This window comes from Heterodontus francisci, chromosome 5, assembly GCF_036365525.1.
Source record: "Heterodontus francisci isolate sHetFra1 chromosome 5, sHetFra1.hap1, whole genome shotgun sequence".
NCBI lineage: Eukaryota > Metazoa > Chordata > Chondrichthyes > Heterodontiformes > Heterodontidae > Heterodontus > Heterodontus francisci.
The window spans coordinates 24922378-24947798 of NC_090375.1; the positions used below are offsets into that span (position 1 = coordinate 24922378).

General features: G+C 44.4%; 2 protein-coding genes across 7 annotated transcripts in view; one reads left to right on the top strand and one right to left on the bottom strand.

Moving 5' to 3' along the window:
- Positions 1-25421, top strand: part of LOC137369775 (cathepsin Z-like) — a 66293-nt gene that overhangs the window by 26724 nt on the left and 14148 nt on the right. For 2 of the 6 annotated variants that reach the window (XM_068031225.1, XM_068031223.1), the window contains exons 6-7: positions 9210-9305; positions 9954-10942. In XM_068031225.1, the coding sequence (XP_067887326.1) occupies positions 9210-9266 (57 nt within the window). In that variant the 3' untranslated portion in view covers positions 9267-9305; positions 9954-10942. Of the gene's footprint in view, positions 1-9209; positions 10943-25421 lie in introns of those variants that run through there. The other 4 variants (XM_068031219.1, XM_068031220.1, XM_068031221.1 and 1 more) reach the window with 3 other exon arrangements.
- Positions 1518-25421, bottom strand: part of impa2 (inositol monophosphatase 2) — a 46728-nt gene continuing 22824 nt past the window's right edge. Inside the window, exons 5-8 of the mRNA XM_068031227.1 lie at positions 21125-21233; positions 8502-8610; positions 4806-4957; positions 1518-2879 (exon numbers count right to left, since the gene is read on the bottom strand). Coding sequence (XP_067887328.1) covers positions 2737-2879; positions 4806-4957; positions 8502-8610; positions 21125-21233 — 513 coding nt within the window. The 3' untranslated portion in view covers positions 1518-2736. The remainder of the gene's footprint in view (positions 2880-4805; positions 4958-8501; positions 8611-21124; positions 21234-25421) is intronic.

Genomic DNA, 25421 nt, shown 5'->3' on the forward strand with positions numbered 1-25421 from the left:
GAAGGGAAGGGAAGTGTCAGAGATGGACCATGCAAAGGTGAGAGAAGGGTGGAAAGCTGGATCCCAGCTTGCAATAGTTCAGCGGAGTAATGAATGAGTCTGGAGGCAGCCGTTGAGCTGTCTGAAGCTCAGAGCCCAGAAACACAATGCCCACCTCCTCCAGCTGAAGTGTCAAGGCAGCCTCCTGGATATATATAGACTCATAGAATAATACAGCACAGAAGGAGGCCACTCGGCCCATCATGCCTGTGCCAGATCTTTGAAAGAATGATCCAATTAATCCCACTCCCCTGGTTTGTCCCCATAGCCCTGTAATTTTTTTCTGTTCAAATATTTATTCAATTCCCTTTGAAAGTTGCTATTAAATCTGCTTCCACTACCCTTTCAGGTAGTGTATCCCAGATCACAAGAGCTCGTGCAAAAAAAAGTCTCATGTTGCTTTTGGTTCTTCTGCCAATCATCTTAAAAATCGATGTCCTCTGGTTACTGACTGTTCTGCCATCGGAAACAGTTTCTCTTTATTTACTCTATCAAAATCCTTTATGATTTTGAATGCCTCTATCATATCTCCCCTTAACCTTCTCTGCTCAAAGGAGAACAAAATATAACCAATGAACAGCAACTACTTCTTTATATAGCAGCTTTAACATAATAAAACATCCCAAGACGCTTCGCAGGAGCATTATAAAACACAATATGTCACCGAGCCATAAAAGGAGATATTAGGTCATTTGATCATGAACTTGGTCAAAGAGATAGGCTTTAAGGAGTATCTTAAAGGAGGAAAGTGATGTGGTGAGGTATAGGAAGGATATTCCCGAGTTTGGGCCCCAGGCACTGAAGGCACAGCTACCAATGGTGGAGTGATTAAAATCAGGAATGCACAAGAGGACAGAATTAGAGAAGCACAGATATCTGGGAGGGTTGTGGGGCTGGAGGAGATTACAGAGATAGGCCACAGAGGGATTTGAAAACAAGGATGAGAATTTTAAAATCAAGACGTTTCTTGACCGGAAACCAGTGTAGGTCAGCGAGCACAGGGGTGATAGGGGAACAGGACTTGGTGCGAGTTAAGACACGGGCAGCAGAGTTTTGGGTGACCTCACGTTTACGAAAAGTTGAATGAGGGAGACCTGTCAGGAGTCCTTTGCAATAGTCAAGTCTAGAGGTAACAAAGGCATGGATGAGGGTTTCAGCAGCAGGTGGGCTGAGATGGGTGAAGTTGGACAATGTTATGGAAGTGGAAATAGGTGACAAAGATACACATACACGCTCCCACGACAAACAGGTCACATGAACTGCATTTCCAGTGGTAGAGACAACCATTGTACAAGTTACTTCGCCTGGACAATGTGGAATTTAACCATTTGATGCTCAGTCTGATTTCTAAGCGTTAGAAGCTTAAGATATTTCAAGTTGCAAAATCTTTCATTTGAATTAAATTGGTTTAATTCCAGAATCTGTATGTATCAGAGTAGAACTGTGTATCCAAATGAGCTCGAGATATGAAACAGAGCAAGAATTTAAAACTATTTATTAATGAACGGTTCAGTTAAAATTTTATTTCTATGCCAACAATGTATTTTCAGTAAACTTAATAAAACCCTGAAATATAAGATTGTTTAAAAAATAGGACTTTGATAAAAAAAAGTAGTCTTGAGGATCTCTCTGTCTGTTTACAGGACTGTTAGACTGTGCAGTGAAAGTTGCTGCACTTGATGGAATTAAAATGAAAACCAGTTGCAAAGATATTTGGGTTTGGATTCAAACATTCTGGGGGGGGCGGCGGGCGGGGGTGATATTGATCTTTAGCAGCAATGTACCACAGGCGCTAACCAATCAGGAGCCTGTCGTAGACCCTGCCCAATGCTCCTTACAACTGATACCAGGTTGCATGTTCATCATCACCCACTTTGTTCTCTTACTGAAGACCCATTCTACCCCATTTACATCTGATTTCATCCAGTTTTCACAAATTAAAACACATGGATGGCACTGCAACTAAACAGGGAACAGTTTAAGTGAAAAAACAAACATATTTGGACCTGCCCTGTTTTTCTCTATTAGTAATGGAATATTTTTTAAAGTTGTTGAAATTGGATAAAAGGTGGGCGATTAATCTGGACATAAACCTTGAAAGTGATTGTTACATAAATGTATTAGATTTTGGAAATGTTTTACTGAAATTTTTTACAGACCCACAGTAAGAGTTCCAGGTTCTTGCACAGTCCCATCACATTTCACTAAGTTCCGATGTCAGCTCCAACCTAGCATATTTTAACAGACTATGTGGGGGATGGGGGGGGCCACAGGTGGCTGAGTTTTATCTTGACCTGTTTGTCAAGGAATTGATGAGACTGGGTGCAATACTGGATTTACACCCTGCTTCATGTCACTATCCATTGCAGTCAGTGTAAAACCGCTGGACCATCTAATCCCATGGGTCCCCCCACCGTCAGCGAGTCAGGTTACAATTATCCCCATCATCAGTCTGTCCAAACACTAAATGATAACAGTAGAAAATTAGACCAACGCAACTCATAGAAGATGCACATTATTGATTCTTGCGAGGAGAGTGAGACATTATTCGACCGGTTCATTGTGTTAGATTCTTTGCTGTAAATCACAGTTCAGGGTGCAGTGCGGACATCATGGAAGCTTGTCACTGTAAGCTACTTTAAGATTCAACAGTGTGAATCTGCTATGGTTCCACCAGCGAATATTCTGAACTTGTCCTTATTTGGACAGTGACTCATTTGCACCTTTAGTGCCATCATCCCTCTCGTACGCCACTGGCTGCAGCTCCTTAGCAATCTGACTAGCCATCTCGGAGGTGCCAGCTGCCACCACCCTACGTGACATGATGTCCAGTGGTCCTCCTAGAAACGAGATAACCACAACTGAAGTCAGCTCCGTAAAAGTAGATTCAACTTTTCATAAATCCATATAAAAATTGGATGTCCATAAGTTTTGACAAGACTACACTCGTTCAGATATCAACATGTTTGCTTGTTAACGCTCAGCTTAATTAATCTTGATGACTTCCACAAAACAGTGACATCAAGAACAGAAAAACTGGGAAGGGGTGAAGAAGAAACAGATGCAAATGATACTGCTGCAAAATCAGCTGGGTCAAGAATTTGACCGAATGTTGGCTCGGTATTTATTCTAGTATTCATCCCATTCTCTCCATTCTGTTTTTCTTCCTTAGCTGTTTGTTTTCCCACAAAGTCACCCAAGAGCAAACAGTTTACTCTCTAAGTGGCACAGTTCATTTCTTCAGCAGGTCTGGGGGGGGAGAAAGCCAGCACCCTCCATCGTGTTGTGTGGCACTATCACATGCTAAATGGGATAGATTTCGAACAGATCGAGCAACTCAAAACTGGGCATCCATGAGGCACTGTGGGCCATCAGCTGCAGCAGAATTGTACTCAACCACAATCTGTAACCTCATGGCCCAGCATATCCCCCACTCTACCATTACCATCAAGCCAGGAGACCAACCCTGATTCAATGAAGAGTGCCGGAGGGCATGCCAGGAGCAGCACCAGGCATAACTCAAAATGAGGTGTCAGCCTGGTGAAGCTACAACAGAGGATTACTTGCGTGCCAACCTGCATAAGCAGCATGTGATAGACAGAGCTAAGCGAACCCACAACCAACAGATCAGAACTAAGCTCTGCAGTCCTGCTACATCCAGTCGTGAATGGTGGTGGACAATGAAACAACTAACAGGAGAAGGAAGCTCCACAAATATCCACATCCTCAAAGATGGGGAAGCCTCTCCATTTTCCTGCCGCAGCCAGCCAGATGGAAAGGATGGCTGGCTGTCGGCATGGGGCCGCAGTCGGGGAGTGGAGGGGAGGGATCAGAGTCCTTGTGTGCCGATTGGAAGGGCTGGGGTGGAGATCGGAAGGGCCGTTGGGGTGAAGCAGGTAAACTGGATCCAGTAGGGAAGTGGAAAGGTACTTTCCTTCACCAGGCTTCCCAAGGCCTGGAAAATTCAGCCGGCCAAAGCTCCATTTAAAATGGTGGTTCGATACTAGGCCAACGGCCCTTCCGATCTCCACCCCAGACATTCCAATCGGCACACAAGGATTCTGATCCCTCCCCTCCACGACTGCGGCCCCGTGCCGACAGCCAGCCATCCTCTCCATCTGGCTGGCTGCGGCTGGAAAACGGAGAGGCTTCCCCATCTTTGAGATCATGCCTCAATATGATATTTAAATTGCCAACCCGCTTCGTGGGAGCAGCTTGGTTGCCCGCCAACTCCGCTCCACCTCCTTTAAAACTGGATTGGATTCAATTCTTATCATAACACCCACCTAACCCAGGCCTGCCTCTTTATCAGGATTAAAATTCCCCCCACTGTATCACTGAGTTGTTGAACTCAGTTGTGGCATTAAGTGGAGGGACTCTCATCACTAGGCTATTGTTCTCAGTGCAGGTCCTCTGGGCTGGCTTAAACACAGCATTAGGAGGGTGACCTGGGAATAGTCATAGTTATTTATGACACAGAAGGAGGCCATTCAGCCCATCGAGTTCATGCCAGTCACCTATTTTCAGTTGCGTGTGGGCCACGGATATCAGAAGCCTGGTAGGTGAGAAAACACTGTAAAAAGATACCCTCAGGAAAAAGTAACCTGCTCACCTGGTAAAACAAACTTAAATTGGGCTTTGAGATTGGGATCGGAATGCTCCAAGATGCAAACTGCATAGGAAAGAAGGCTATTGGATCCTCAGATGGATTTGAGCCCATAAAAATGAAATGCCATTATTAGGCAGAATTTAATAGTAACCTCTACCTGTTGTATCCATCATGATCCCACCAGCCTCCTTTACAATAACAGCAGCAGCAGCCATGTCCCAGCAGTGTAGGCCAAACTGGTAAAAGGCCTCTACGTCACCAGCCGCCACATGGCACAGGTCAAGAGCAGCGCTTCCAACTATCCTGATCCTAGGAGTCAGAGAAAAGGGTGAAAAAGAAATCAGTGGAATTATTGTCAAAAATCTGCACCAAAGTGATTGTGTTCCCTGTCCACTAGACTTTAAGGACAACAACAAATATTTATATAGCACTTTTATCGTAATAAAACGTCCCAAGCTGCTTTACAGGAGCATTATCAAACACAGTATGAGACTGAGCCACAAAAGGCGATATTAGGTCAGGTGACCAAAAGCTTGGTCAAAGAGGTAGGTTTTAAGGAGTTTAAAGGAGGAAAGTGAGTTCGAGAGATGATGGGAGGGTGTCCAGAGCTTGGGCCCTAAGCAACTGAAGGGGCGGTTACCAATGGTGGAACGATTAAAATCGGGAATGCACAAGAGGCCAGAATTAGAGGAGCACGGATATCTTGGAGGTTTGTGGGGCTGAAGGAGATTGCAGAGATAGGGAGGGGAAAGGCCATGGAGGGATTGGAAAACAAAGATGAGAATTTTAAAATCAAGACGTTGCTTGACTGGGAGCCAATGTAGGTCAGCGAGCACAGGGGTGATAAGAGAATGGGACTTGGTGCGAGTTAGACACGGACAGCAGAGTTTTGGATGACCTCAAGTTTACAAAGAGTAGATTGTGGGAGACCAGCCAGGAGTGCATTGGAATAGTCAAGTCTCGAGGTAATGACGGCATGAACGAGGGTTTCAGCAGCACATGAGCTGAGACGGGCAAAATCGGGTGATTCTACTCAGGTGGGGATATTCTTGTTTGCAAGTTATTGATAAATTGAAGCTCCTTCCATTCAAAAAGCAGGGTATTTGAAGTGCTCTCCTGCGTGGATATACATGTGCAGCAGACTCCCCACAGTTTCAAAGCACTGGATGGGGAGGTGGGATCTTAAGAACAGAATTATACATAAAGGCTATTTTTGGCCTGAGACTGTTTCTGAAAAATATATTACTGGCTCCATGAAGCCAAATAACTCAACAAACAACAACTTGCTTTTATGTGTAGAAAAAGCACCCCAATGCCTTTAGGGAAGTGTAATCAGAGAGAAATCATCACTGAGCTCAAGAGGGAGATACTGGGTCACCAAAAGCTTGCTCAAACTGGTGTGTTTTAAGGAAGGTCTTAAAGGAGGAGAGGGAGGTAGAGAGGCATAAAGGCTGAGAGAAGGAATTACAGAGCTTAGGGCCGAGATGCTGAAGACACATCCATCAATAATCAGGCAAAGGGAGTGGGGGGGATGCACAGGAGGTCAAAGTGGGAAGCATGCAGCGTTGGCAGAGGGATTGTCGGGCTGGAGAAGGTTACAGACATAGGGAGGGGCAAAACTATAAACGGATTTGAACATGAGGATGAGCATTTAACATCTGAGGCGTTGAGGAACTGGGAGCCAATGTAGATCAGTAAGCACATTGGCGATAAGCCAGTGGTACGTATATGGACAGCAGAATTTTTGATAAGCTGAGATTTATAGAGGGTGGAGGAAGTAAGACCAGCCGAGTCTGAAGATAACAAAGGGTTTTGGAAGCTGCAGATAGTCTGGCTCCAACTTGTGTCAGCTGTTCTGATGAAAGGTCACAGACCTGAAACGTTAACTCTGCTTCTCTCCCCACAGATGCTACCAGACCTGCTGAGTATTCCAGCAAGTTCTGTTTTAATTTGTCTCAGTCGTGGCTCAGTTGGTAGCACTCTTGCTACTGAGTCACAAGGTTCCAGGTTTAAGTCCCACTCCAGGGCTTGAGCATAAAAGTCAAGGCTCTGGTGCAGTACAGAGGGAGTGCTGCACTGTTGGAGGTGCTGTCTTTTGGATGAGATGTTAAACTGAGGCCCCATCTGCTTCCTTGGTGAATGTAAAAGATCCCAAGGCACTATTTTGAAGAATAGCAGGGGAGTTCTCACCAGTGTCCCGGACAGTATTTATTCCTCAATCAACATCGCAGAAACAGATTATCTGGTCATTATCACATTGCTGTTTATGTGGGAGTTTGTTGTGTGCAAATTGGCTGCCCCATTTCCTGCATTACAACAGTGATTATACTTCAAAAAATACTTCATTGGCTGTAAAGCGCTTTGAGACATCCAGGGGTCATGAATGGCGCTATTTAAATGCAAGTCTTGTTTTTTTCCTTTTTTAAAACTTGCTTGGTAAGAATAGAACTAAGAAAAGGCTGTCCAACTGATCTGCACATCGGAGGATGATGTGGTCGAGAATGTTAACGGCTGCAGAGAGATCAAGAAGGATGAGGAAGGAAGACAGTCACACAGGATGTCGTTTGCAAGTTTGAGCACAGCTATTTTGGGCTGTGACATGGGCGAAAGTTTTGAGGGATTCAAACAACGAGTTGCAGGAAAGCTGGGCGACAACACATTCAACGACTTTGAAGAGTAAAGGGAGGTTGGAGATGAGGTGGTAGTTTGCAAGGACGGAGGATATCCAGGGTTGCTTTTTGAAGAGGGGGTGAAGATGCATTACCGAGTGTTGAAAGGGATGGCGACAGTACCTAAGGAGAGAGAGCCATTTACAATGTTAGCATGGGAGCCAGGAAGGAAAGCCAGGTGGTCAACAGTTTAATGGGAGTGTGGTCAAGAGGCCGAGAACAAGGTGAGCTTGGACAGCGCTGATGGAAAATAGAGAAAATAGAAAAAGAAGCAATACAAAGAAATCAGCACTAACATGTCAAGAAATAAGAACAAAAAGTGCTGGAAATACACAGCAGGTTAATCAACCTCTGAAATAGAAAGACAGGTTACTGCTTTGGATCATAATCTTGTCTGTCTTCCTTTCTTAGGCAACTGCTGACCTAATGTGTATTGCTGTTTTTATTTCTGATTTCTAACATCCACAATGCTTTTTATTTCTGTTAAATCAGTCCAGATTAGCCTTTGTATAAAAATACATGGAAAAAAGGTAAGGAATGGGGAGGTGACACCGGTATCATGAGGCAAATGGATGCTCTCTCTCTGCTGTACAATTCTATGGTTCTACAAAAGAAAAGCAGCAAATAATGGAGAGTCAATAAAAGTTTGGAATTTAATCTGGGGGCTGTTTAAGTCATATTTAGACTAAAAGAGCTTAATTCTCATTGAGACTTTCTAAACCTATTGAATAAATTACAGTTTTATTATTCATGCCCACACATCTCGGATTTTAAGCAGTTACAGGTTTTACTCTGCACTTAAACGGTTTTCTGATAATCCAAGTCAATTACTGTATCAGCAGCAAGTAATTGCAAAAAAAGCACTTCAGTGATTTATGATTTTGGACAAGAGATGCAGGAGGAATGTGAGGAAGACCTTTCTTACACAGCATGTGTAATGACCTGGAACTCGCTGTCTACAAGGGTGGTGAAAGTAGAGACGATCAATGATTTCAAAAGGAAATGGGATGGGCACTTGAGGGAAATAAACTTGCAGGGTTACAGGGTTAGAGCAGCGAGTGTTTGGATTGCTCTACACAAAGCGGACATGGACTTGATGGGCTGAATGGCCTCCTTCTGTGCTGTAATGACTCTAGGGCTCTTGTGAAGATTAGTTAATATCTGCATTATTTAGATCTTCTTACCCATGTGTTGGCACATTCAGTAACCGCTCCATGTTATTAAACAGCATCTTTAATGCCACAGGATCACGAATTGAGCCAAGTTCAGTTAATATCAGGGCCTTTGACAACTCTGGAAGAGAAAACATCAAATTGTTCAGTGAACTTACATTGACCCTCGTCAGAAGGAGCATAGCCAGAAATTAGCTCCAAGGTCCTTTCGCACTGCAGCATCCTCTCCACATTGCTAGCACATGCAGGTGAGGTGTACTGTCTAAACATTAGGCGTAACAATGGAATCATATGGGGCCTGGGGACCACAGTAAATTTAAACACTGACCTTTACATTTCTGCAGTAGAGATTAAATACAACCTGATGTGTTGGGATGAAAATCTCCCTCTCAGATTACCATTTCCCCCAGCATCTAACTTGGGTTTTATCTGAACTGGGGAGCGCAAAATGTGAAGAAAGCTCTCTTACCAACGCTCACATCTCTTATGTTGATTTTTTTTTTTAAATTAAGGCATATACGGTAACATATTACATAGTATTTACAGCAGAGAAAGAGGCCATTCAGCCCCACAGGTTCATGCTCCACACAAGCCTCCTTTCACCCTTCTTCCTCTAATTCCATCAACGTAACCCTCCTATATAAAAATATTCAATGCCAATCAAATATCAAAAAGAATTTCTATCGGCAGGGTAAATACAGTATTTATTTTTATACACAGATTGGATTCCAGAATGGAGGAAAGGCGGGAATTTTCTTCAATATTCAATGTTATTAATTTTCATACATTGTTACCACAAGTTAGAAGTGTTAACAGGTAAGGCAGCTGACATCTTTTTCATTGTAAAACATCTACAATTGACTATTGGATGGTTTCTTCGCCCAGTGAAGAAGAAAGACATACCTCCTTCTGGAATGTGTCTTTGCAAATGTGTGGAAAGAGATGCAGTGTTTTTTGTCGAGGTTCATCCCAAGCAGCTCTGTAACACAGGAGTCTGTGCTCTACGGGCTGTTCCCAGGGACGCACACCGAGACAAACATCAACTGCTGCTGGAGGACTATCAATTCGGTGAAAGACGCCCTTTGGTCTGCCCGAAACTTGCTGGTCTTCCAGCGCAAAGAGTTGTCCACGACCGAATGTTGCAGACTGGCACATTCCAAGGTCCAGGACGACGTGCTGAGGGACGCACTAAAGCTTGGGGCAGCCGCGGCAAAGTCTCAATGGGGAAAGCCCACTGTGTAAGGTCCCCCCACCAAGGTGAACTGAGGGGCTGGATCCATAGAAAAGCCCTCAGGCTGTATCCAGAAAATATGAGTTTGTTGCAAAATGTACATGGCATGTAAAATGAAATGGAAGGGTTGTGAGGCAACTCACTCCTGTATTGAAGGAAACTGATCTCCTTTGCACTCTTTGTATTGTCGACTTGGTGCTGTTTTGAATGGTTTTGTCATGTATTTTTTACAGATTTTTATGAATAAAGTATATTTTGGGGAAAAAAAAGAAAAAAAACATACATGTTGCAGACTGGCACATTCCAAGGTCCAGTACTACGTACTGAGGGGCACACTAAAGCTTGGGGCAGCTGCTGCAAAGGCTCAATGCAGAAAGGCCACGGTGTATGGTCCTCCTGCCATAGTGAACCGAGGGGCTGGAACCTATAAAAAACCCCTCGGGCTGTATGCACCCCGAAATGTTTTCTCCTATGTAATGCCAATGTACATTGCATTTAAAATGGAATGGCAAGAATTCTGAATTGAAGAAATCTGATCTCTATTGTACTTTACAAAATGTGAAATTTGAACTGTTTTGTAATGTATTTTTGCAAGTTTTTACGAATGAAGTATATTTTTGGGAAAAAAAGTGAAAAAAAAGGCTGCCCTCGAGGTGGCTGTGGTGGGAAAAAGAGACCATTGTCCACCCCTTTGTAAAGCGAGTCTGGAAAAAGATGCAGTGGTTTTTGTCAAGGTTCATCCTCAGCAGCTCCATAACGCAGAACTTAGTGCTGTATGGGCTGTTCCCAGGGACACACACCAAGATAGATATCAACAGCTGCTGGAGGACCATCAACTTGGTGAAAGACGTTCTTTGGTCTGCCTGAAACTTGCTGGTCTCCAGCGCAAAGATTGGTCCACAACCGAGTGTTGCAAACTGGCAAATTCCAAGGTCCCGGACTATGTGCTTAGGGACGCACTAAAGCTTGGGGCAGCTGCTGCAAAGGTTCAATGGGGAAAGGCCACAGTGTAAGGCCCTGGAACCCATGTAAAACTCTGCGGGCTGCATGCACCAGAGAATATTTTTTGGTATGTCATGCAAATATACATTGTAAATGTAACCTAAAATGGCAAGGGCAGTGTTCTGTATTGAAAGAAACTGAACTGTATGGCACTTTATGAAATGTCCAATTTGAATTGTTTTGTAATATGTTTTTAGAAATGTTATGAATAAACTATATTTTTGGGGGAGAAAAAGGAAAAAGTCCTGGGAGATTCGCAACTCCTCAAATAATGAAGCAGTACGTGCCTGCATTCTGCACGACCTGGACAGCATTCAGGTTTGGGCTGATAACTGGCAAGTGACATTCATGCCACACAAGTGTCAGGCAACGATCATCACCAACAAGGGAGAATCATACTGCCTCCCCTTGACATCAAAGGCATTCTTTCTTTTCTTTCTTTCTTTTGGGCCTCCTTATCTCGAGAGACAATGGATACGCACCTGGAGGTGGTCAGTGGTTTGTGAAGCAGCGCCTGGAGTGGCTATAAAGGCCAATTCTGGAGTGACAGGCTCTTCCACAGGTGCTGCAGAGAAATTTGATTGTCGGGGCTGTTGCACAGTTGGCTCTCCCCTTGCGCCTCTGTCTTTTTTCCTGCCAACTACTAAGTCTCTTCGACTCGCCACAATTTAGCCCTGTCTTTATGGCTGCCCGCCAGCTGTAAAGGCATTACCATCGCCAAATCCCCCAACATCCTGGGGGTCACCATTGACCAGAAACTGAACTGGACCAGCTACATAAATGCTGTGCCAATAAGAGCAGTTGAGAGGCTGGGAATTCTGTGGTGAGTAACTCACCTCCTGACTCCCCAAAGCCTGTCCACCATCAACAAGGTCTTGAGATTAATAGTAGATTAAAGGGCTAATTAACTTTAAACAAATTAAGATAAAACAACAATAATTTAACTATGGGTATAATTAAGTAAATCATTAAATAAAAATGTAATAGGCTAAATATACTAAACTCAGCAACCAAAGTAAGTAATAGAAATCAAATTAAGTCTACCTGCATAGAGATTGGGCAAATCAATTAGTCACAATACCGTAGAGGAGGAATTCTTGGAGTGCATATGGGATGGTTTTCTGGACCAATATGTTGAGGAACCAACTAGAGAACAGGCCATCCTAGACTGGGTATTGTGTAATGAGACAGGAATAATTGACAATCTAGTTGTACGAGACCCCTTGGGGATGAGCGACCATAATATGATAGAATTCTTCATCAAGATGGAGAGTGATGTAGTTGATTATGAGACAAGGTACCTGAATATTAGTAAAAGAAACTACGAAGGTATGAGGGGCGAGTTGGCCATGACAGATTGGGAAATGTTACTTAAAGGGATGACGGTGGATAGGCAATGGCAAACATTTAAAGAGTGCATGGATGAACTGCAACAATTGTTTATCCCTGTCTGGCACAAAAGTAAAACGGGAAAGGTAGCCAAACCATGGCTTCAAGAGAAATTAGAGATAGCATTAGATCCAAGGAAGAGGCATATAAATTTGCCAGGAAAAACAACAGACCTGAGGATTGGGAGCAGTTTAGAATTCAGCAAAGGAGGATCAAGGGATTGACTAAGAAGGGGAAAATAGAGTACGAGAGTGAGCCTGCGGGAAACATAAAAACTGACTGTAAAAATTTCTATAGGTATGTGAAGAGAAAAAGATTGGTGAAGATAAATGTAGGTCCCTTACAATCAGAAACAGGGGAATTTATTATGGGGAATAAAGAAATGGCTGACCAACTAAATGCATACTTTGGTTCTGTCTTCACAAAGGAGCACACAAATATCATACCAGAAATGTTGGGGAACACAGGGCTTAGTGAGAGAGAGGAACTGAAGGAAATCAGTATTAGTAGAGAAATGGTGTTGGGGAAATTGATGGGATTGAAGGCCGATAAATCCCCAGGGCCTGATGGTATGCATCCAGGAATACTTAAGGAAGTGGTCCTAGAAATAGTGGATGCATTGGTGGTCATCTTCCAAGATTCTATAGACTCTGGAACAGTTCCTACAGATTGGAGGGTAGCTAATGTAACCCCACTATTGAAAAAGGGAGGTAGAGAGAAAGCAGGGAATTATAGACCAGTCAGCCTGACGTCGGTAGTGGGGAAAATTCTAGAGTCCATTATCAAAGATTTTATAGCAGAGCACTTGGAGAACAGTGGTAGAATCGGGCAGAGTCAGCATGGATTTACGAAAGGGAAATCATGCTTGACAAATCTACTAGAATTCTTCGAGGATGTAACTAGTAGAGTTGATGAGGGGGAGCCAGTGGATGGGGTTTATTTGGACTTTCAGAAGGCTTTCGACAAAGTCCCACATAAGAGATTAGCATGTAAAATTAAAGCGCATGGGACTGGGGGTAGTGTATTGTGATGGATAGAAAATTGGTTGGCGGACGGGAAACAAAGAGTAGGGATAATGGGTCTTTTTCTGAATGGCAGGCAGTGACTAGTGGGTACCGCAGGGATCGGTGCTAGGAGCCCAGCTGTTCACAATATATATTAATGATTAGATGAGGGAACTAAATGTAAAATCTCCAAATCTGCAGATGACACAAAACTGTTTGGGAGGGTGAGTTGTGAGGAGGATGCAGAGAGGCTTCAGGGTGATTTGGACAAGTTGAGTGAGTGGGCTAATGCGTGGCAGATGCAGTATAATGTGGATAAATGTGAGGTTATCCACTTTGGTAGCAAAAACAGGAAGGCAGATTATTATCTTAACGGCTATAAACTGAGAGAGGGGAATGTGCAGCGAGACCTGGGTGTTCTTGTACACCAGTCGCTGAAGGTAAGCATGCAGGTGCAACAGGCGGTAAAAAAGGCAAATGGTATGTTGGCCTTCATAGCGAGAGGATTCGAGTACAGGAGCAGGGATGTCTTGCTGCAATTATACAGGGCCTTGGCGAGGCCACACCTGGAATATTGTGTGCAGTTTTGTCTCCTTATCTGAGGAAGGATGTTCTTGCTATAGAGGGAGTGCAGCGAAGGTTTACCAGACTGATTCCTGGGATGGCAGGACTGACGTAGGAGGAGAGATTGAGTCGGTTAGGATTATATTCGCTGGAGTTCAGAAGAGTGAGGGGGGATCTCATAGAAACCTATAAAATTCTAACAGGACTTGACAGGGTAGATGCAGGAAGGATGTTCCCGATGGTGGGGGAGTCCAGAACCAGGGGTCATTGTCTAAGGATACATGCTCCGGCAGTACATGGGAATTTGCGGACAGTGAAACTGTCACGGATGACCACATCTGTGAGAATTATCTTTAAGTCGAGTCACTCCTCCTCAAAATCTCAAAGCTGGAGCTGGATAGACACACTCCAACATAGGGAGGGTGGTGTGGGATTAATATCTGTATAGATTATTCCAGAATATAATCTCCCCATATAGAGAGAAACAGGTGTAGGAAGAGGAGTGTCTGACTGATACTGAGCAGGGTAGGGAAAACCTACAGTGGAGGCAGAGAAGGAGGAACTCAGAAACTGGCCTTGTCTAATAACTGGAAAACAGAGGAGTGAGAGGTGACCTGATACAGGTCTCTAGAATTATGATGGTGTTCAATAAGGTAGATGTGGAGAAGGTGTTTCCATTTGTGTGGAATCTAAAAATAAGGACCATAAATATAAGATATTCCTCAATAAATCCAATAAAAAATTCAGGAGAAATTTCTTTATTCAGAGAGTGGTAAAAATGTGGAATTTTCTACCATATCGAGTGGTTGAAGCGAACAGAATAGATGCATTTAAAGTAGGGTTTCCAACTCCCCTGGAGCAGAAATATCACAGTCTTATGGATTTGCTAATTAGGGGGTCGAATGTATCCTCTGCAGTAACAATCAAGAAGGCCACGTTTCCTACTCTGTGCCAGGGTTGTTGTAGCCATAGTCCCAAAGGAACATTGGCATCTCTCTCCATTAGAGAGACAGTTGCTAATGTATAACTTGAGGGACACCACTCCTCAAGCATGGGGCAAGGTGAGGGGGCAAGCTGCCATGAGATACCACAGCTGATATGGGGATTGAACCCATGCTGTTGGTGATTTTCTGCATCATGTTCTAGCTGTCTGGCCAACTGAGCTAACCACCCTCCAACCCCCCCCCCACTCATGCCAGCGTAAACAGCTGGACAAGAACTTGGAGTTGAGAGAAGAGCCAGATGTCATGGCCCATGTCGGGTCCAATAAATTAGGCAAGAACAAGGAGCAGGTCCTGCTGAGGAAGTATCAGGTGCTAGAAGCTGAACTAAAAAGCAGGACCTTAGGGTTTGTAATCTCTGTATTATTGCCTGAGCCAAGTGCTAACTGACATAGGGACAAACAGATCAGGAAAGCATCTGAAATACTGGTGTGGAAAGGATTGGTTCCAATTCATGAGACACTGGCAGCAGTAATAAGATAGGAAGGAGCTGTACCACTGGGTCAGGTCACACTTGAACCGGGCTGGAACCAAGATCCTCACTGAAATAGGACTGTAGAAAGGTCTTTAAAGTAGTAAAGGTGGGGGGAAGGTGGTTACATGTAGGATTGGGTGGATATACTAGCAAACTAAAGACACGAAAAGGTTGACAGTCGAGGTGAGATCGGGGGCAGGCTGCAGTGAACGGGCCTCTGGCACGGGGTCCTGCACTGTGGCTCAGAAGGGAAGGAGGGAGAACGGGAGAGCACTAGTCATCGGGGACTCGATGGTGAGGAGTACCGACAGGCGGTTCTGTGGGCGCAAGCGAGACGCACGGATGATTTGTTGCCTCCCTGGTGCCAGGGTCCGTGATGTTTGTGATCGCGTCTTCAGGATCCTTAAAGGGGAGGGGGAGCAGCCAGAGGTCGTGGTGCACATTGGCACCAACGACGTAGGAAGGAAGGGTGGCACAGATGTTAGAAGTGAGTTTAGGGAGTTAGGCTGGAAGCTGAAAGCTCGGACGGACAGAGTTGTTATCTCTGGTTTGTTGCCGGCGCCACGTGATAGTGAGGCTAGGAATAGGGAGAGAGCACAGCTGAACACGTGGCTGCAGGAATGGTGTAGGAGGGAGGGCTTCCAGTTCTTGGATAATTGGACTGCATTCTGGGGAAGATGGGACCTGTTCAAACAGGACGGGCTGCATCTGAACCAGAGGGGCACCAATATCCTGGGAGGGAGGTTTGCTAGTACTGTTCGGGAGGTTTTAAACTAGTTTGGGAGGGGGATGGGAACCGGACTTGTAGTCCAGGGACCAGTGGGTCCACTCAGAAAGACAAAGAGTGTAGTGAGGTATTGGGGAAGGTAGCACTGTCGCAGAGGACAGATGGGCACGGAGAAGGGTTAAAGTGCGTATACTTCAACGCAAGAAGCATCAGGAATAAGGTGAGTGAATTGAAGGCGTGGATGGGCACTTGGGACTACGATGTTGTGGCCATCACTGAAACGTGGATAGGTGAGGGGGAGGAATGGTTCTTGGAGGTACCTGGTTATAGATGTTTTCATAAGATTAGGAATGGTGGTAAAAGAGGTGGGGGGGTGGCATTGTTAGTTAGAAATAGTGTAACAACTGCTGAAAGAATTTTCGAGGAGGATCTGCCGACTGAGGCACTGTGGGTTGAGGTCAGGAACAGGAAAGGAGCAGTCACCTTGATGGGAGTTTTCTATCGGCCCCCCAATAGCAGCAGGGAGGTGGAAGAGCAGATTGGGAAACAGATTTTGGAAAGGAGCAGAAGTCACAGGGTAGTAATTATGGGGGATTTCAACTTCCCAAATATTGATTGGCAACTCTTTAGATCGAATAGTTTGGATGGGGTAGTGTTTGTGCAGTATGTCCAGGAAGCTTTTCTGACTCAGTATGTAGACTGCCCGACCAGAGGGGAGGCAATATTGGATTTGGTACTAGGTAATGAACCAGGGCAAGTGATAGAGCTGTTGGTGGGCGAGCACTTTGGAGATAGTGATCACAATTCTGTAGCATTCACTGTGGTAATGGAGAGGGATAGGTATGTGCAACAGGGCAAGGTTTACAATTGGGGGAAGGGTAGATATGATGCTGTCAGGCAGGAACTGAGGAGCATAAGTTGGGAGCATATGCTGGCAGGGAAGGGCACGGTCGAAATGTGGAACTTTTTCAAGGAGCAGATAGTAGGGGCCATTGATAAGCATGTCCCTGTCAGACAGGGAAGGGATGGTCATGTGAGGGAACCGTGGTTGACAAGAGAGGTTGAGAGTCTTGTTAGGAAGAAGAAGGATGCGTATATAAGGTTGAGGAAAAAGGGCACAGGCATAGCTCTGGAGGGATACAAGATGGCCAGGAAGGATCTGAAGAAAGGGATTAGGAGAGCTAAGAGAGGGCATGAAAAATGCTTGGCGGGTAGGATAAAAGAAAACCCCAAGGCCTTTTACGCGTATGTCAGAAATATGAGGATGACTAGGGGGACCGTAGGTCCGGTCAAGGACAATAGCGGGAGACTGTGTGTTGAGCCGGAAGAGATAAGTGAGGTTTTGAATGAGTACTTCTCTTCGGTATTTACGAATGAGAAGGGGTGTATTACTGAAGAGGACGGTGTGAAACAGACTGGTAAGCTCGAGGAAGTGCTCGTTAGGAGGGAAGATGTGTTGGGGTTTTTGAATAACTTGAAGATAGACAAGTCTCCCGGGCCTGACGGGGTATATCCAAGGATGTTATGGGAAGCAAGGGATGAAATTGCAGAGCCGCTGGCAATGATCTTTTCATCTTCTCTGTTGACGGGGGTGGTACCAGGTGATTGGAGGGTGGCAAATGTTGTGCCCCTGTTCAAGAAAGGGAATAGGAACAACCCTGGGAATTACAGGCCAGTTAGTCTTACTTCGGTGGTAGGCAAGTTGATGGAAAAGGTGCTGAGGGATAGGATTTCTGAGCATCTGGAAAGACACTGCTTGATTCGGGACAGTCAGCACGGTTTTGTGAGGGGTAGGTCTTGCCTCACAAGCCTGATTGAATTCTTTGAGCAGGTGACCAAGCAAGTGGATGAGGGTAAACCAGTGGATGTGGTGTACATGGATTTTAGTAAGGCATTTGATAAGGTCCCCCATGGTAGACTTATGGAGAAAGTCAGGAGGCATGGGATAGTGGGGAATGTGGCCAGTTGGATTAAGAATTGGCTAACTGATAGAAGGCAGAGAGTGGTCTTAGATGGTAAATACTCAGCCTGGAGCCCAGTTACCAGTGGCGTGCCACAGGGATCAGTTCTGGGTCCTCTCCTGTTTGTGATTTTTATTAACGACTTGGATGAGGAAGTCGAAGGGTGGGTCAGTAAATTTGCAGATGATACAAAGGTTGGTGGAGTTGTGGATACCGAGGAGGGCTATTGTCGTCTGCAAAGGGACTTGGATAGGTTGCAGTGCTGGGCTGAAAAGTGGCAGATGGAGTTTAACCCTGAAAAGTGTGAGGTCGTCCATTTTGGAAGGACAAACACGAATGCAAAATACTGGGTTAACGGTAGGGTTCTTGGGCATGTGGAGGAGCAGAGAGACCTTGGGGTCTATGTGCATAGATCGTTGAAAGTTGCAACTCAAGTGGATAGGGCTGTGAAGAAGGCATATGGGGTGTTAGCGTTCATTGGCAGAGGGATTGAATTTAAGAGCCGTGAGGTGATGATGCAGCTGTACAGGACCTTGGTAAGGCCTCATTTGGAGTACTGTGTGCAGTTCTGGTCACCTCATTTTAGGAAGGATGTGGAAGCCTTGGAGAGGGTGCAGAGGAGATTTACCAGGATGTTGCCTGGAATGGAGAATAAGTCTTACGAGGAAAGGCTGAACATTCTAGGCCTCTTCTCGTTAGAACGGAGAAGGATGAGGGGTGACATGATAGAGGTTTATAAGATGATCAGGGGAATAGATAGGGTAGACAGTCAGAAACTTTTTCCCCGGGTGGAGCAAAGCGTTACAAGGGGTCATAAATTTAAGGTGAAGGGTGGGAGATATAGGGGGGATGTCAGGGGAAGGTTCTTTACCCAGAGAGTGGTCGGGGCATGGAATGCCTTGCCTGGGGAAGTTGTTGAGTCAGAAACTTTAGGGACTTTCAAACGGCTTTTAGATAGGTATATGGATAAAGGAGAATGATGGGGTATAGATTAAATTGTCCTTGACAGAGGACAAAGGATCGGCACAACATCGTGGGCCGAAGGGCCTGTTCTGTGCTGTATTTTCTATGTTCTATGTTCTATGTTCTATGATGACAGAAATACTCAGGGAACAGAAAAGGTTATATGAGTTCATCATAAAAGCACCTGACTTAAATAAAGGAGTGATGAAAAATATGGGCATATTAAATTGCCCTTCTAGCAATCTACAGAGAATCAGCAACAAAATGAGGGAATTAGTGGTAATAATCTAAAATGAGGATATAGGTAATGAGGATAACAGAAACATGGCTGCAGACAATATAAGATTGCAATTAAATATTGCAGGCTATAATGTAATGGTGTGGCTGTGTTAATCAGAAACAACATAATCAGAGTAGTCACTGGGAATGAGCTGGGTCAAGTGTGGGAGAACATCGATGGAGTAGCGAATACTACGTTGGAGATAATGGCTGAGAGAGATATAGATAATGGAAAGAGGCAATTTGAGTGGGAGGAGGCTAGTGTGGATTATAAAGACCAGAAGAGACCAGTTGTGCAGCGTGGTCTGATTGTGTGCTGTAGATTCTGTGTATGTCATTTAGCTTTGAGCACTTTAATGCTTAAAATCTTCTCTTACAATAACGAATGCTGAAATAGGAAAGCACAGTTGTACACTAGTAGCTACGCATGTTGTCATAAGCGATGCTAGCTATGAGTTGCAGCATTATTATTCCCTTTCATCTGATGTTTAGTAACAGAAATATTCAGTGGGATTTTTAGCTCATGTTCAAATGCCTGACTTGATGATTGTTACCTTTATGGAGGTAACAGCATACCTTAACCTTTCCATTCACAAACGTGTTGTGCAGTGGTTTGAGGTGTCAATTTGCCAGCACACACTGTCGTAATACCTGTTGTGCTTGTGATGTAGTGAATTGCCAGCCTCCCATGTTATCAGGTGATTGAAAGTTCCCTCCCTGCTCTCTCTGAAGTGTGGAAAGTCAGCGTGCGTCAATGTTAGATTCTTCTAATGACTAGTTAAACACTTACATTAGCAGATTCGGGACAATATCTTGTTCTCCCTCTATAAACTTGAGTTCATCCAAAACTCTGCTGCTCATATGGTGTGGTTGACTCTTAACTGCTCTCTGAAATGGCCTAGCAAGCCACTCAGTTCAAGGGCAATTGGGGATGGGCAATAAATGCTGGGCTTGCCAGTGGCGTCCATATCCAAAGAATGAATTTTTTAAAAAATCCTAACTTGAACCAAGTCCCGTTCATCTATCACCCATATGCTCACTGACCTACATTGGCCTCTGGTCGGGCAGTGTCACCATTTTAAAATTCTCACCCTTGTCCTCAGATCCCTTCATGGTCTCACCCCTGCCTATCTCTGTAACCTCCTCAGCATTACAATCCTCCCAGATCTCTACACTCTTCCAATTCTAGCCTCTTCTGCATCCCCGATTTTAATTGTTCTACCTTTGGTGGCTATGCCTTCAGCTGCCTAGGCCCTAAGCTCTTGAATTCCACCCTTAAACCTCTGTGCTTCTCTACCTCACTCTCCTCCTTTAAGATGCTCCTTAAAACCTACATCATTGAGCAGGTTTTTGGTCACCCGTCCTAATATCCCCATATGTCAAATTGTTTTTGGTAACGCTCCTGTGAAGTGCCTTGGGCTGTTTTACTATGTGAAAGGTGCTTTATAAATGCAAGTTGTTGTTGCACAGAATCCTGCACACCCTTCACTCTTGCCAGTGCCATGCTGACTGCTCTCCTGTTTGTTAGAGTATTATCTTCAAGCTCCTCTGCTTCAAAACATCACGTCATTTCAATTTATCTGACTCATTCTCTCTAGCCTGCAGCCAGCACACCTCCATCTCTGGCTCTATTGTTCATCTTACACTCCACTGTCACAAGCTGATGCTCCAGTTGCAATGTCCTCTGGTATTTAGAACTCATTCCCAAAGAAACCGCACCTTTTTACTGCTCCCCTTCTAAAAGTCTCTGTTACGAAAAGCCATTTTATCTCTGTCCATGCCAATCTTTCTCCACCCACCCCTCTGCAGTGCTCGGAAATGTCTTACCATGTGAGATGTACTAAGATAACATTTCATATCCTACATCACTTGGAGTAATACACAAGAATGGGGTGGGAAAGGGAATAAAGGGCGGAGAAAACCCACTGTCAAAGGCAATTCAATTACTTTCTTTTATCTTGTGCCATGAACTCAAACTCTATTTAAATGGCCATTTCACAATTACATCTGAAAACAGGAGACAGAGAAAGTTAACAAACCTGTCTGATTAGATGCCTGAAGTTTCTGCCCATTACAAAATGCTCCATGACCTTTTCTGCCAGTATATAACTTCTCATCAACACAGCTATAAATTACACCAAGTTCAAGCTATTGGGAGAAAAGAAATGGGGGAAAATAATGTCATCAGCATCCTGGGGTCCTTCAACAACATGTATTTATATAGCACCTTTAAAATAATAAACCATCCTAAGGCACTTAACAGGAACAGTATAAAACAAAATACGACACCGAACTGCATAAGGAGATATTAAGTCAGATGGCCAAAAGCTTGATCAAAGAGGCAGGTTTTAAGGAGCATCTTGAAGGAGGAAAGAGAGGTGGTGAGTTTAGCGAGGGAATTACAGAGCTCTGGGCCTAGGCAACTGAAGGCTCGGCCACCAATGGTAGAGCAATTAAAATCGGGGTTGCTCAGCAGGCCAGAATTAGAGAAACGCAGATATCTTGGAGGGTTGTGGATCTGGAGGAGATTACAGAGATAGGGAGGGGCGAGGTCATGGAGGGACTTGAAAATAAGGGTGGGAACTTTGGAATGCAAAGGTAATCCCAGCTGCTTTACTCCTCTGCAAACCGTCCTCTTAAACCCCTCACCACGTCTCCTTCACCCTCTAGCACTCTGGCCTCTGGGTCACAAGTTTTGGGGTTCAAATCCCATTCCAGGGCTTGAGCACAAAAATCATTCAGGAGATTCATGAACCTGGTTAGAATTCACAAGAGGGTAAAATGAACATGATTTGTAAAGGTATAAACTTAATAGGTCACAGACCTGAAATGTCAACTCTGTTTCTCAGACCAGCTGAGTACTTCCAGCACTTTGTTTTTATTTCCAGCATCCGCAGTATTTTGCTTTTCTTATATAAGCTTAATAGTGTTTTCTTCTATGTTTTCAATGAATTTGCTTTTTCTCCCCATATTGGTTTCACTCTCCTGTTTTGGGATAAACTACATCAACGATGCAAAGAAATCTCCTCGAAGTTTTCCCATCTTCCCACTCTGTCCTTTCCTTCAAATATTTCTTCCCATTTTATTCCTTTCACATTGCACTTCATCACTGTCTAGTCTTCACTCTTTAAATCCGATTAAACAACAATGTGCATTTCTACAGCTCCTTTAACAAAGCTCGCCATAGGGGCATTAGCAACAAATTAGAAATTAGAAAATCGTACAATTAAAATTGAAGTAGCTACCTTATAATTAATTAAGACATGCAAGGAGAAGGGAAGTAAGAAGCTGGTGAGTCCACTATTTTATTTTTAAGCGCTAAGATTTACTGCATTACCAGGGTTAAATTAGTACAGTAAGTGCTGGTGAGAAGGGGCATTAATTAAAACATTAATTAAGTAAATAATTTTAAATAGTTATTTAAAACACAATAAGGATGACACAGGGCAGGTGATGTGTTGCAGCTGCAGTATGTGGGAACTTGTGGACACCAATGTGATCGGCGACAACCAGGTCTGCAGTAAGTGTCTACAGCTCGAGGAACTTCAGCTCCGAGTACGGGAACATTTCCAGGGCCTGGGAAGCCCGGGTTTCGGAGCTGGAGGGGCAGCTGGGGACACTGGGGAGCATCCACGAGGCGGAGAGTATCGTGGATAGCACGTATAGAGAGGTGGTCACACCGCAGGCTCAAACTCCACAGGCAGGAAGGGAATGGGTGACCAGCAGGCAGAGCAAAAGGACTAGGCAGGCAGTGCAGGAATCTCCTGTGGTTATTCTCCTGCAAAACAGGTATACTGCTTTGGATACTGTTGGGGGGAATGGCCTCTCAGGGGAAAGCAGCAACAGCCCAATTCGTTGCACTACGGTTGGCTCTGCTGCACAGGGGAGGAGTAAAAAGTGTTGGAATGCAATAGTTATAGGGGATTCAATTGTAAGGGGAATAGATAGGTGTTTCTGTGGCCGCAAAAGAAACTCCAGGATGGTATGTTGTCTCCCTGGTGCTAGGGTCAAGGATCTCTCAGAGCGGTTACAGGACATTCTGAAGGGGAGAGAGGTCATGGTACACATTGGTACAAACGGCATAGGTAAAAAACAGGATGAAGTCCTAAAAGCAGAATATAGGGAGTTAGGAAGTAAGTTGAAAAGTAGGACCTCAAAGGTAGTGATCTCAGGATTACTACCAGTACCATGTGCTGGTCAGAGTGGAAATAGCAGGATATATCGGATGAATACGTGGCTGAAGAGATGGTGTGAGGGGGAGGGTTTTAGATTCCTGGGACATTGGGACTGGTTCTGGGGGAGGTGGGACCAGTATAAACTGGACGGGTTACACCTGGGCAGGATCGGGACTGATGTCCTAGGGGGAGTATTTGCTAGAGTGGTTGGGGAGGGTTTAAACTAAAATGGCAGGGGGATGGGAACCTTTGCAAGGAGTCAGAGGAGGGGGGATCAAAGGCAAGAACAAAAGACAGTAAGGGGGATAAGAAAAGTGACAGGCAGAGAAATCAAAGGCCAGAATCAAACAGGGCCACAGTGAAAAATAGTGGGAAGGGGACAAGTAATGTTAAAAAGACAAGCCTTAAGGCTTTGTGCCTTAATTCATGGAGCATTTGCAATAAAGTGGATGAATTAATCATGAAATAGATGTAAACGTGGGTATGATATAGTCGGGAATACGGAGACATGGCTGCAAGGTGACCAGGGATGGGAATTGAACATCCAGGGGTATTTAGGAAGGACAGACAAAAAGCAAAAGGCGGTGGAGTTGCATTGCTGGTTAAAGAGGAAATTAACGCAATGGTGAGGAAAGATATTAGCTCTGATGATGTGGAATCTGTATGGGTAGAGCTGAGAAACACTAAGGGGCAAAAAACATTAGTGGGGGTTGTATATAGACCCCCAAACTGTAGTGGTGGTGTTGGGAATGGCATTAAACAGGAAATTAGAGACGCATGCGATAAAGGAACATCTGTAATTATGGGTGACCTAAATCTGCATATAGATTGGGCAAATCAAATTAGTCACAATACCAAGGAGGAGGGATTCTTGGAGTGTATACGGGATGGTTTTCTGGACCAAATACGTTGAGGAACCAACCAGAGAACAGGCCATCCTAGACTGAGTATTGTGTAATGAGAGAGGAATAATTGACAATCTAGTTGTGCGAGACCCCTTGGGGATGAGCGACCATAACATGATAGAATTCTTCATCAAGATGCAGGGTAATGTAGTTGATTCTGAGACTAGGGTCCTGAATCTTAGTAAAGGAAACGACAAAGGTATGAGGGGCGAGTTGGCTATGATGGATTGGGAAAAGTTTCTTAAAGGGATGACGGTGGATAGGCAATGGCAAACATTTAAAGAGCGCGTGAATGAACTGCAACAATTGTGTATCTCTGTCTGGCATGAAAGTAAAACGAGAAAGGTAGCCAAACCATGGCTTACAAGGGAAATTAGAGATAGCATTAGATCCAAGGAAGAGGCATACAAATTTGCCAGGAAAAACAACAGAGGATTGGGAGCAGTTTAGAATTCAGCAAAGGAGGACCAAGGGATTGATTAAGAAGGGGAAAATAGAGTACGAGAGCAAGCTTGCGGGGAACATAAAAACTGACTGTAAAAGTTTCTATAGGTATGTGAAGAGAAAAAGACTGGTGAAGACAAATGTAAGTCCCTTACAGTCAGAAACAGGGGAATATATTATGGGGAATAAAGAAATGGCTGACCAACTAAATGCATACTTTGGTTCTGTCTTCACAAAGCAGGACACAAATATCATACCAGAAATGTTGGGGAACACAGGGCTTACTGAGAGAGAGGAACTGAAGGAAATCAGTATGAGCAGAGAAATGGTGTTGGGGAAATTGATGGGATTGAAACCGATAAATCCCCAGGGCCTGATGGTATGCATCCCAGAGTACTTAAGGAAGTGGCCTAGAAATAGTGGATGCATTGGTGGTCATCTTCCAAGATTCTATAAACTCTGGAACAGTTTCTACAGATTGGAGGGTAGCTAATGTAACCCCACTATTTAAAAAGGGAGGTAGAGAGAAAGCAGGGAATTATAGACCAGTCAGCCTGACGTCGGTAGTGGGGAAAATTCTAGAGTCCATTATCAAAGATATTATAGCAGAGCACTTGGAGAACAGTGGTAGAATCGGGCACAGTCAGCATGGATTTATGAAAGGGAAATCATGCTTGACAAATCTACTAGAATTCTTCGAGGATGTAACTATAGAGTTGATGAGGGGGAGCCAGTGGATGGGGTTTATTTGGACTTTCAAAAGGCTTTGGACAAAGTCCCACATAAGAGATTAGCATGTAAAATTAAAGTGC